The sequence below is a fragment of the Euprymna scolopes genome, chromosome 22 (assembly GCF_053919585.1).
Source record: "Euprymna scolopes isolate OS-2025 chromosome 22, ASM5391958v1, whole genome shotgun sequence".
In the NCBI taxonomy this organism is placed as follows: domain Eukaryota; kingdom Metazoa; phylum Mollusca; class Cephalopoda; order Sepiida; family Sepiolidae; genus Euprymna; species Euprymna scolopes.
In genome coordinates this window covers 1,991,594-2,004,016 of record NC_136503.1, presented here as the reverse complement: position 1 = coordinate 2,004,016, position 12,423 = coordinate 1,991,594, and the positions used below count along the sequence as shown (strand labels likewise).

Genomic DNA, 12,423 nt, shown 5'->3' with positions numbered 1-12,423 from the left:
TCTATTTGTGCCTAAATCTATACGCAGATTCCATGAACAGAGCTTTTTCCCTAGAACTTTCTGCTTGTGGAACTCTGTTCCGCTGGGTTGCTTTCCAACTGATTATGGTCGTCTTCAAGTTCAATGTAAACAAGTTATTGTTGAGCAACTCTCTTAAATAATCAACATTTACCCAAGTGACACCACCAACGAGCACTAGGCTGTTATCTCACTGACCACCTTATACTCATAAACCCGCATTCTCGAGTTGCCTTCAGGCCTTAATAAGTTCGGAACACGCCGATTAAATGGACGCCTCCGAAAAATATCCATTTACGTATTGTTTTCGGCAACCACGTAATCACTACGCCTACATTAGTAGCGCGTAGGAAAACAGCTTCTCTATAGTTTTATTCCTTTTTATTTGGTGTGTGAGTTTTGCGTTTGCTGTGACTATTATAACTGCTTCTACTACAGCTGCATCTCGCAAAGTTCATGTTGATGTTGTTGGTGGTGATGATGATGATTAATCCCCACCAAAGTTGTGCCTCTACTACGCGTAGTTTCACTACCACCACCACAACGACTACTACTACTACTACTACTACTGATCTTGTTCTTGTGTGTAACCACAGAAACGAACAAGCGGCTTCGGACCCCCCCCCCCCTCGAAAAAATAGCGTAGCTGCCTCGCAGCATCATTTCATGTGGCATTTGGATTATGGCGACTGAGGTGGAGCAGCGTTCCACGAATAGCGGTCACGGCGTCGGCCATGAGATGGACATGGATAAGGATACCTTATTGTCCAGGGCCGAACGGAGACCGCTCACCCTGTCCCGACGGAGGATCCTTTACCAAGGTACTGTACAACTCTCCGTTTATTTAATAAACAGGCGCATACATTCGCACGGTCATCTCTGGACAGCTGTTTCGTCGTATCGCGGCTCTTTTTCTATGGCTAGAGACGGCACTATTCCCTGACAGCTTTTTCGCGATATCCTACGTCTTCAGTGTAGCTAGACATAGCGAATGTTTCATGCTGAGATTCGACACCCGACCGTTTGAACAGCAGTCAGACACGCATATGTTATCACGCACGCACCGAAATATATAGCAATAATAAATAGTTGTTATGACATTAGATTATAATTGTTATAAAGCTCTGTCTGGAAGAATATTGAGCTATTTGCAAGTGCAGGTTTAGCCATTTTGATTCGACGCGGTTTCGACTTTATAATATATATATATATAATATATATATATATATATATATATATATATATATATATATATATATATATATATATATATATAGTGCGCGCGGGTTTTTGTATTAGAATAGTTTTTGCTGTTTAGCAGGTATTTATTTGCTTCCCCACGAAAGCAAATTAGATACAAGTTTTTTTTTTTAATGTGGGGGAAACCAGTTCCCTCCAAAAAGGGGACACTCTGACAGTGTCCAAATAAATAGCAATTGTCTAATATGAAGGGTTTCCCCCACATTGACCAAACCTAATTGACTTCAAAACGTTTGTTTTCTTGTGTAGTATCCCAACTTTGTATATATTTATTTTGTCTGTTTGTCTTCTATGAAATGTTCCCTCTTTTAAATCATTCTTCTCTTCTATTCGTGTTCATTTTTCTTTGGTTCCTATATTTGTTTCTCCACGAGATAAAAGTTAGAAACAAGGTCGGCTTTTAATGTGGGGAAAAATCCAACTCCTTAAAGTGAGGCACTTTGGATAGGGACTGAAAATCATACGACATAGTTCACCAGTGTCCGATTTAGTTAGTACCAAAGCGTAGTATCTGTTTTCATACTACACTTCATGTTTCCTGTCTCCGCGGATGTTCAGTAAATATGAAATGCTTCTAGACTGAGGTAATTTTTATTTTAGCTCATATCCGATGCTCTTTTTAGATAGTTTAATTTTTCCATGCGTTAAAACCGACCTTGTGCCTAACTCTGCCCTCGCAGAGATGCGAGTAAACAGAGACTGAAAAAAGAACAGATGCTGCACTTTGAGCTTTTGCCGAAGACCGGATTATATTTCCTACTTTTTGTCTATCTAGTTTGTTTGTTAGTATATCTGTCTATATGATCGCCTGACTGTCTGTAGTCTGTCTGATTATGTCTGCCTGTATACATTTTTTAAAATTTTAATTTTATCATTTTGATCGAGTTGGGGTGAGGCATCCCACCGGATATCGGAGATTCACACGCTTTCTAATACATTCCAACCGAGAGATTTTTTTAAAAGATTCTAACCGTCCCTTTAATTGCAATTGTTTGTATCTCTCTTGCACTTGGTTCATCGGGTATATTTGCAAGTTTTTTTTAAAAATTCTTTTTCATGAGTCCGGTTACTCCTATGAGGACTGGAATGATAGAGATCTCCCTAAGATTCCAGTTTCTTTTCATGTCGTACATAAGACGTTGATATTTCGTTATCTTTTCCCTCTCAGGTTTATTTAACCTAACATCACTGGGGGAACATTAACTTCTACTAAGTTTGCTTTTTCCCCCTGTATGTAAGGATGTAGATATATCGTTAGTTATAAATATGTCTGTGCGTCTGTCTGTCATTCAGTTTTTCATTCTGTTTGTCTGTACTCATTTTCATTAGTGTTTTTTTATCTTTTTCTTTCCGCCTACTTTAAAAATTATCTTTGTTCTTTTTTTTCTGTCCGTTTGTCCGTCCTTTTGTCTGTTTGTCTCATTCAGTCTGTTCAATTCTTTAAAAAACCATTATCAAAACTTTCCCCCTCATGATGGCATCTCCATTTTCATGATGAGCAGCAGCATCCCTAGCGAACAGCTGACAACGCTTCATCAAAACAGATAACATTAAATACTTCCTCATGCCGTGCTTTCAAACAGGAAGACTGGCGCTACACATTCTTTATTTATTTCGACTATTCTTGAATAACAATTACCATTATTATTTGCTTCTTATACCTCTTTCGCCATTCCTATTGTTGGCACTTCTGCAATTCACGGACCGTGCTGAAATAATAACGTTTTTATTTAGAAACCCATTCTAATCATTAGGAGGGAAGGGATTTGTTAACTATTCTGTACTTATACTTAACACTTTAATGGACAACACATATCGGAGAAATTGAATTTAACTTGAAACGTAAAGAATAACACAGCCTTCGGGTGAAGATCACAGTGTAGTATCTGTTCTGATGCTACATTTCACCTTTTCTGTCCTTGTTCAGTGGAGGAGAAATCCTTCATGTCTGAGACAATTTTTTTTTTCCTATCCAGAGTTACCCTTTTTGGGGAGCTGGATTTTCCCCACATTAAAAACCGACCTTGTGTCTTACTCTGCCCTCGTGGGAAGGCAAATAAACAGGAACACAGTCCATAAACTGCAAAAGTGTAATATTTTTAACTAAGAAACTCGTGTCACCTTTTAAAAATTCATCATACAGAACCAATTCAACCATCGTTTTATTATAAACATCACAATCTATTCGTAAATATTTCATAAATTCCTCTTATTTCTCATTTTCTCTTAATTCGATCGGTATTTAGAATTAAACCTATTTTTAAAAATACTAAATTACAAAAAAAACATCTTTATGATGTACGTAGCAATCACGAACGAACACGTACCGATTTGTTCATTTTTACCACCATTAGCAGCCCCTTTTCCGGATGAAAGTCGATTAAAAAGTTTTCTACATGTCTGAATATCCTATATACCAAATTTCAAGTCTGTAAATCAAAAATTCGTTGAGTATGTAGGTTTAGAAGTATCCTCTCACACACACATTCTCATTTTTATAGATATAGAGATTAGAAAAAAATTGAATAGGATAAAAAAAATCGTTTTGTTTTTCTATTTCTAATAAAATTTCAATAAATATACGATTGGTAGCAAATACTAATTCAACATGGATTCGCCAAAGTTACACAGAAACGAGAAACACAGAAACAGACACAAGGTACCTTGTCAGATAGTTTTGTTGCTAACAAAGATATCACGCTGGCAGGAACAAGATACTTTGCCATATTGCTGAACATGTGGGGTCGACTTTTCAAGGTTGGCGAACGCCTCTCAAATAATGTTACTGACATGACGAAAAAAAAAAAACATTCTTATTAATATTGTCAATTAAGGAACACATTTTTGGATACCCCCCCCCCAAAAAAAAAAAATCAGAAAAAGATTGTTCTATTTTTAGAAAAGCTGTCGAAGGAAATGTTAGCTTCGGATGTCATTTTAACGTATAACCTCTCCACACCCAACTCCCATTTATCGATCTGCATTTAACGAAAGAATTCCGCTAACAGAATGACTTTTCGGAATTTCAAACTGGCGGGAGATCGTTTTATGTCTAACTTATACAACCGCCTCAACCGGCAATCACGCATATTAACCTACTCGAACGTGGCCTACTTAAATATAAGGCCGTTCTACTAAAATCGTGCTACCTGCCGACGTCGCAAGAAAACACTGGCCAGACGATAAATGATAATAGGATTATTTGAAAACGGTTGCATTGTTAAATTAATAATTAAACTAATAATTAAATTAATAATTAAACTAATAATTAAATTAATAATTAAACTAATAATTAAATTAATAATTAAATTAACTTTGAAAAAATAAAACTTTACTTTAGTATTTTCCGGCAAAAAATACTAGTGTTAGGATGATTAATCGGAATCGGGAATCGGAAAAAAAATCGGAGTATTATAGGATATCGGAATCGGTATCGGAATCGGAAAAAAATGTGCATATTTTCCGATGCCAAAAACGATTCTTTCAATTTTCTTTTTATTTGTTTATTTTTGATTGATACTTAATTTGCCATGGCTCGTATACATACTAAACTAAAAAATATTGATTTTAAATTATTTTTTAAAACTAAAATCTATAGATAATCTACATAAGTGTATTTCTATGTTTAGAAATTTATATGAACGTGTTTCATGGTTTTTATGGTAACTCTCCCTAAAAATAACTCTATATTTAGAAATTTAAAGAATCAGGAATTTAGAACAGAATCGGTAATTGTATCGGAAAGGAAAAATATTGGTATCGTCCCATCACTAAAAAAAATACTCCCTTTTAATAACACATGTAAAAATGTAAAATAATTTCTAAAAAAGAAAATACAGTCACATTTGGACCAGTTTCATAAATCCCTCGGCAATTTCTTGGAGAATTTAAACTGAAAAGAACCATCCCTGTAATAGTTGATCATTACCTAACCGTGTCCACTGTACTTTATTCTGCGAGTCAGCAGGTCACACCTTTTTAATGGAACGGTCTTCAATTAATGTAGGCCACATTTGAGTATGTTAATTGCATGACTGCCATTGACCCCCCCCCCACACACACATATTAGGTGTTTGCTGTTTAATCGATATCGTATTTACCCCCCCCCTCCTCACCGCGAAGGCAAAGTTCGGATTTTGATGAGAAAGAAATTCCCCTTCCCTAAAGTGAAAGTGACAAAACGTTGAGAAGTATAGAATGATCTTCTCCTCCCTCCCCTAACCGAAGATAGAACAGATACTACACTTTGATCTCATCACAGAGCCATGACTCGAAGTCTTAGTATAATAATCCGAATGAGTTTGCTATTTATTTATGACAAATTACGGCACGACAAATATACGACAAAGCATGACAACTGCTCCTATTGATTTTCTACTCGAATGATATTTAGGTACGACAAATTTAGGCACGACATGTTGAGATATGATAAATTTATGCACGACAATTTAAGGCACGATAAATTTATGTACGACAATTTAAAGCACGACGAATTTAGGCAGAATAAATTAAGGCACAACAAATTGCTCCTGCTTATCCTGTTTCACTAAAAATCTTTATAAAAATAAACAATTATTTTTTTTAGACTCATGGGGAATATTTAAAAACAAACATTCTTCAAGTATAAATAGAAAAATTGTTCTTTTAAGTTAAAGGGTAAAAATATTTGTTTACTTTTTAAATTAGTAAACAATTTTTCGTAATATGCATTTTTTTAAATAATAAATTTTTATATATAAAAAATAAGAAAAAATAATTATCAACAAATTTTCCTCCAATCTCATGCCTAAATTCATCGTGCCTAAATTTGCTGTGGCTTAATTTTTCCTGCCTAAATTTGTGGTGCTTTAATTAGTCTTGCCTTAATTTGTCGTGCCTAAATTTGTCGTGCCTAAATTTGTCGTGCCTAAATTTTTCCTGCCTAAATTTGTGGTGCCTTAATTAGTCTTGCCTAAATTTGTCGTGCCTAAATTTTTCGTGCCTAAATTTTTCGTGCCTTAATTTGTCTTGCCTAAATTTGTCGTGCCTAAATTTGTCATGCCTATACTTGAGTAGAAAATCACTCGGGAAATAAAACAACATGCATGTCCGTTCTTTCATGTTGTACCATACATAAGACTCCCAGGTTGCTCGAATGATGTGCCGTAATATCACTCGAATAGCGTATCAGCAATAGCTTTGACGTACATTTGTCGCGCCTTAATTTGTCGTACATAATTATTAAAACCCCAAATGCTAATATTTTTTGAAAAGAAAATAAGACAACGCACATTTTAGAGGGCGATTAAGAATTCCTAAACAAAAAAATAACGACTCCACCGAGCTGTATCAGTTTACGTGCAACTTCTGTAACATAGCAAACTTAACACATCTCTAAAAATTGAACAAGTTTGCATTTAAAAATAAAATTATAATCTTAAAATTTGGCGATAGTTGTCTGAAAAAATTCTTTTAGGGGTTTAGATGGAGGGAGTGACGCGTCTTAACATTTGTCATACTTGAAACCATTAAAATCTACCGACAAAAAGGCATGCGAAATGTTTTCCTTAGTATCGATCTTCTGGGATTGAAATTCCTTACGCAAAATGCCAAACATAAAATGCACCATCTTTACCCGATGAGCCACGGTGCATGCCCTTCCAATCACCGAGCGGAATTTTGTCATCTTTAATATCGCCGTCCTCGCAAACATTCTTTGATAGAACGGAGGCACGTAAGAAAAGTAATGTTTTCCCTTGGTTTAGGATAAAACCCTGATACTTTATCTGACTTTTGTCGCTAAACTTTAATCAAGTCATAAATATATTTCTTCGGTGTTTATGCATTTTAATTTTGACGATTCTTCGTTATAATAACGTAATTCGAAAATCTAAACATTGAATTTCAAGTAAAATAAATGTCATCTACTTGTCATGTCGCTGTAATGAGCATATCCAAAAATTACGAAAAACGATAAGGTAGATAATTGATTATTGATGAAAATAGTTTACGAAGACAATTAGCGAAAATTGAGTTTTGCTAAATTGGCTTAAGATGTTAATAAAATTATTACCTCCCTTTTTACGAGTCGAGCTCCCTGACTTCTTTTTTTTTATGCAACAAAAAACAACTTTCGCTAATTGTCTTCGGAAACTATTTCCATCAATAATTAATTTTCTGTCTTATCGTGTTTGCAAACCATGCATTTATAAACCGTCGTTTCGTTCTCCAGTTTTAAAAAGAAAATTTGCGACGTGATAGCATCTGCGTCCTAGTTGTCCCATCGATAACGCGTTCGTTTACTAGCTTAACTTATGTGAGTTCGCACGCAGCATTTTCTTTCTTTTTCTTTTGTTTACAAATTTTTCTTCCGGTTTCGCTTCTGGCTGATGGCACCCAAGTCCCGTTTTTTTTTACGACCGAGTAACACCGCCCCCCACCCCGTTGTCACATTTTTTAACAATCAATATATCATATTTAAGCGGATATTACAACCGCCCCCCTCGCACTGTCACATTTGTTTCGACCAGGCGACCCACCTTGCTAATTATTATAAAACTAAAACAACCAAAAAGTCAGTAAAAGTTCATTAATCATTTTTTTATTTTGTGTTATTGTTAATTTAGTGTGGTTGGTTTGGTTTACCAAAAAGTAACACGAAACTAATATTTTAGGTGAAATTCTTTGAAAAACTTTAGAACTTCTTTAATTGTTTCTCCTGTTTTGAGTGAAAATCTTCAAATAATTGTATTAAAATAAACTTAAATACACAAGTGACATTTGTTCTTTTGAACATTCTTTTGAACATTCTTTTGAACATTGTGCTTAAAAATACCCGAGGCTTCTCCAAATGCATATTTTCTATATTCTTTCTATTGGCTATTTGCTTTCGAACTTTCGCAAAATATGAGAAGAGAAAAAGTGATAAAAATGCAAAAGATAATTCAGAACTTTCCATTTGTTAAGTTTAAAAGGTTTACAATTTGCTTTCGATAATTAAAAAAAAACACACACGAAGTAAACGACAAACTCCGAAATTCACGAGTAGATATTACTATTTTTTTTTTCTTCCTAAAATAGTGGCTCCTTTAAGAAAATCTTTTTACTTTGGTTTAAAATCATAAATGGACCATGATATTCGCTTTATTTTTTATTCTAGCCAGAAATTAATCACCATTCACTATTTTTAAGGTGATCACTTTCATAAATATTGTGTCAGACATGTTTTCTCATCTTGATTTTTTTTTCTCATCTTGAGTGTTAGTTGTTTTTTTTTTGTCATTTACTTCTAATAATTTCATTGTTGCTTTGATTTCTTGTACAAATTTGTCAGCTAATTAATTAATGACCAAACAATAGCGTAGCATTGAAAATCTTATTTCAAAATTATGATTTGGCAAAGAGAAAAATACAATAAAAAGCCTCCAGGACAACGTCGGTTCGATAAGTAGTTATTTATTAAAAGAATCGTGATTTGATTCCGGAAATTTTCTCGAGGTGTTGGGAACTTCAAAAGCAATCATGTAGAATTTAAATTGACGGATTACAAGTTCTCAAATGAGAATTTGTACGCGAAAGTCTAGGATTATGGTTGGTTTGCTCTCCTTAACAAAATAAAAGAAAATATCTTTTGAGGAAGCCACCATTCTTAGAAAGGATCAAATTTTTTATTCAAGAGTTTAAAAGTTTAAAGATATAAAAATTTCTTTCGAATTGCGAAGACCTTCGATATAATAGAAAATTCAACCACTTGAAACTTAATGTCTGTTGAAAGTAAGTTTGAACTTGTTTAGAAACAGACTGTTAAGTTAAATGAATATTTAATATTAGGTTTTGGTTGGGGGCACACGAAGGTCCAAGTATAGAACGAAGATGAGGAAATCATTAAGAAATAGTTGGACTTGCATATGTACACACTTATTCTCGCATGAGGCAAACGAAAGGAATCCACGAAACATGTATAATGACACTTCAAATAACATCATATACAAAGGAAGAGAAGTTAACGGTAACGGAGGGAGCATAAGTTAATACCTGATTGCAATAAGAACAACATGTATTATCGGGATCAGGGAATAGAGAGAAGTTCATGACTAATGTATAAAGACCTTTCTTTATGGAAATTAGATATATTAGAATTCGAAGCAAAGAGAGTGCATCTTCTTTATTGATTAGTATGAGCCAGGGGAGATAACTTGGATATAAACCAAGTAATATAAATCTGGCTGTTTCTAGAGTTAACATAGCAAATATAAAATAATGTTTCGCTTTAATTAAAATTTAAGAACAAATGTAAAGTCAAGTATTATGGTTTATTTGTGCACATTAAATAAAGTAAAAACCCCATTTAAATAATAAAAATATACGACATGACTTTGTTTTGCGTTTTGAGCGATTTTCATTTATATTTTACAAAAGAAAAGGGGAGAAAAATACACCACGTAGTCGAGGAGAGAAACTAATTGGTCCAAAAAAGATGGACGTGTGAATACGAAGACGCGAAAGCGCTGTCTGACGGCCAGTTCGAGGTGGCGAAAGGAAAGACTTTTAGAAAGCACACGTGTGTGCGAAAAAGACTTTTGAAAGATAATGAAATGCGTTATTTTGGAAGAACCACGAATGCATGCATTTCATTTGTACTTAAAAAAGATTTTTATTTCTTTCCTGTGTTATTTATTCGTTCCTTTGCGACGGTACCTGACAACAATTGAGTCCGATAGGTTTGATGTGTAACGACACAGTTAAAAAGTAACGACAACGTCACAAACACATCCTTTGTATTGCAAATGCTAATTGCGAGATTCATGGCGCTAGACGCACATGACAAATCGATACAGGATGTACTCTACATTATTCTGTGATTGAGTCACACGATTAACGTCGTCTTCATAGAACAAACTACAATAGACGATGCCCCTGGCAAAGTCTTATTAACGCGATAGATTATATAGCGGATGCGAGGTGTGAAATCAAAGATACAAACTTTTTTCACTGTTATTGAAAGTTAATGACAGCGTTCCAACAAAATAGACGGAAAACAATGTACACGCAGGTTGTCTACCATATTTAACACCATTGCCAACCGAGACGGATTTTGATAGGCAATCAATGCAGATGACATGTGCTTTTATCTTGTCCGGCGGCTCAAAAAGGAGTCTTACAAAATAAAGATACCACAATTTACCCAATGTCACCCACAACGCATCCCGATTAACCGTATTGGATGCTGTCGTTAGATCCACAATAACGTGATACAGATCTAGATGCTCAATTCATTTTTCTTATTTTTGCAATACCTGTACTCTTTCTAAATTCAGACTGGCTCTCAGGAAGCACGAAAGGACAGCTGCCTGCATTTAGACTATTCAACACGATTCTCGTAAATACCTGTCCTGCCCCTTTCAATAAAGAGATGACTCGATAGTTGCTGCTCCCATCTTTTCGATGCAGCTTCCTCTATCATGCTAGAAGACTACTCACCCCTGAGAGTATGCTCTACCTCTACAAGGTCACTAGTCGCCCATGTATGGAGTATTGTTGCCACATCTGGGCTGGTGCATCTACCACTAGTCTCCCTCTCTTGGGCAGAGTCCAAAAACGGGTCTCTAATCTAATGAGTCCCAATTTGTCAACTAGGCTCAGATTGTTCACGAACCCGCCCGTGTGCCCGATACTACCGGTCAGTATGCAAGCCTTCTCGACCTTTTCCTCACAACTTCCCCTGAGCTAAGTTCATGTTCCGTTCTATCTCCTCTGGGATCCTCCGACCACTACGTTGTATCAGTTAAGATAAAAATGAAATGTAATAAGTCTTTAGACGTACCTCTCCACCGTACTGTATATCGATACTCTATTGCTGACTGGGATAGCTTCCGTACATTCATATCTGACCTACCTCTGCATTCCTTGTTTAAAAAGGATGTGTCCTCTATAGTATCAGATCTGACCGAATGGTTAATTGTACGCATAGACCGATTCATGCCATCCAAAAAATTCCAACAAAAACCTAACAGCCAACCATGGTTCTCACCAGAATGTGCTGCTGCCATCGTGCACAGAAATCACTTTTTCCATAGCTACCAACGTAATAGATGTACTGAGACTAAAGCTGCTTGCAGGACTGCCAGCAACCACTGTAAAAGAGTAATAAAAAATGCAAGAGAGCTATATGCTCAGTCCGTTAAATCCAAAGTAGCTGAGCAGCGGCTTGGTTCCCACCAGTTTTGGCAAATAGAAAACAGGATCCTGAACAGAAGCGTGTGTTCTATCTCAACCATCATCAATGAACCTGAGGTCATCTCGTCATAATGAGACAAGGCCAAACTATTTGCCAAGAACTTTGCAGCTAATTCTACCCTATGCGATCAATGCCATCAACTCCTAGTATTTCCTCCAATAACAGACAACACGCTATACAAAATACAAATATCTGTGCGTGAGGTCACCAAACTAATCAATTGATTCTAGTAAAGCAACTGGCCCCGACGGCATTCCAATTATAGTGCTGAAAAAGCTCCAACCAGAATTTGCCCCCATACTTACAAAACTGTTTAAGCGTTGCCTTCAGAAGAAGTTTTTTTATTTTTTTATTTTTTTATTATTATTCAATTTTCACCCCAAACAAGGCACAGTGCCACTTTGAAGCAGGGGGCTACTATTAGGGACTTAATTAGCGGGGTCATTATGAAGGGAAAAGAGTAGAAAGATGTTTGTTAACATTACACTTGAACTTCTGCATATCATTGCAGTTGGGAAAGCAGAATCCCGGAAGGGAGTTCCAAAGACCCACAGTTCTGGGGAAGAAGCTATTGGAGTAAAAGGCTTTCTTGCACCTAGGGATCTCTACTGTAAAGGGATGAGACTTAGTAGCTTGTCGGGTTTGTCGGGGGTAGTTACGTCAGGGAGGTACAAGTGTTTGCAGTTCGTCAGAGCATTCACCATTAAAGTATTTGTAGAACAGGCAGAGGGATGCAACATCTCGTCGATGGGACAGAGGCTGAAGCCTAGATGACAGTTCAGGACCTATCAGGTTGGCGACTCTCTTTTGAACCCTGTCCAGGAGCGAGAGACAAGCAGCAGATGCACCAGCCCAGATGTGACAACAGTACTCCATACATGGGCGAATGGTTGCCTTATAGAGGTATAGGATACTGTCAGGCGTAAGTA

The 12,423-nt window shown here is 36.0% G+C and overlaps 1 protein-coding gene across 1 annotated transcript in view; it reads left to right on the top strand.

The window, feature by feature from the left end:
• The first annotated feature begins 576 nt into the window (after positions 1 to 576).
• The window catches only part of LOC145243846 (uncharacterized), a 339,901-nt gene continuing 328,054 nt past the window's right edge, over positions 577 to 12,423 (top strand). Inside the window, exon 1 of the mRNA XM_080106875.1 lies at positions 577 to 839. Within this exon, the coding sequence (XP_079963001.1) occupies positions 701 to 839 (139 nt within the window). The 5' untranslated portion in view covers positions 577 to 700. The remainder of the gene's footprint in view (positions 840 to 12,423) is intronic.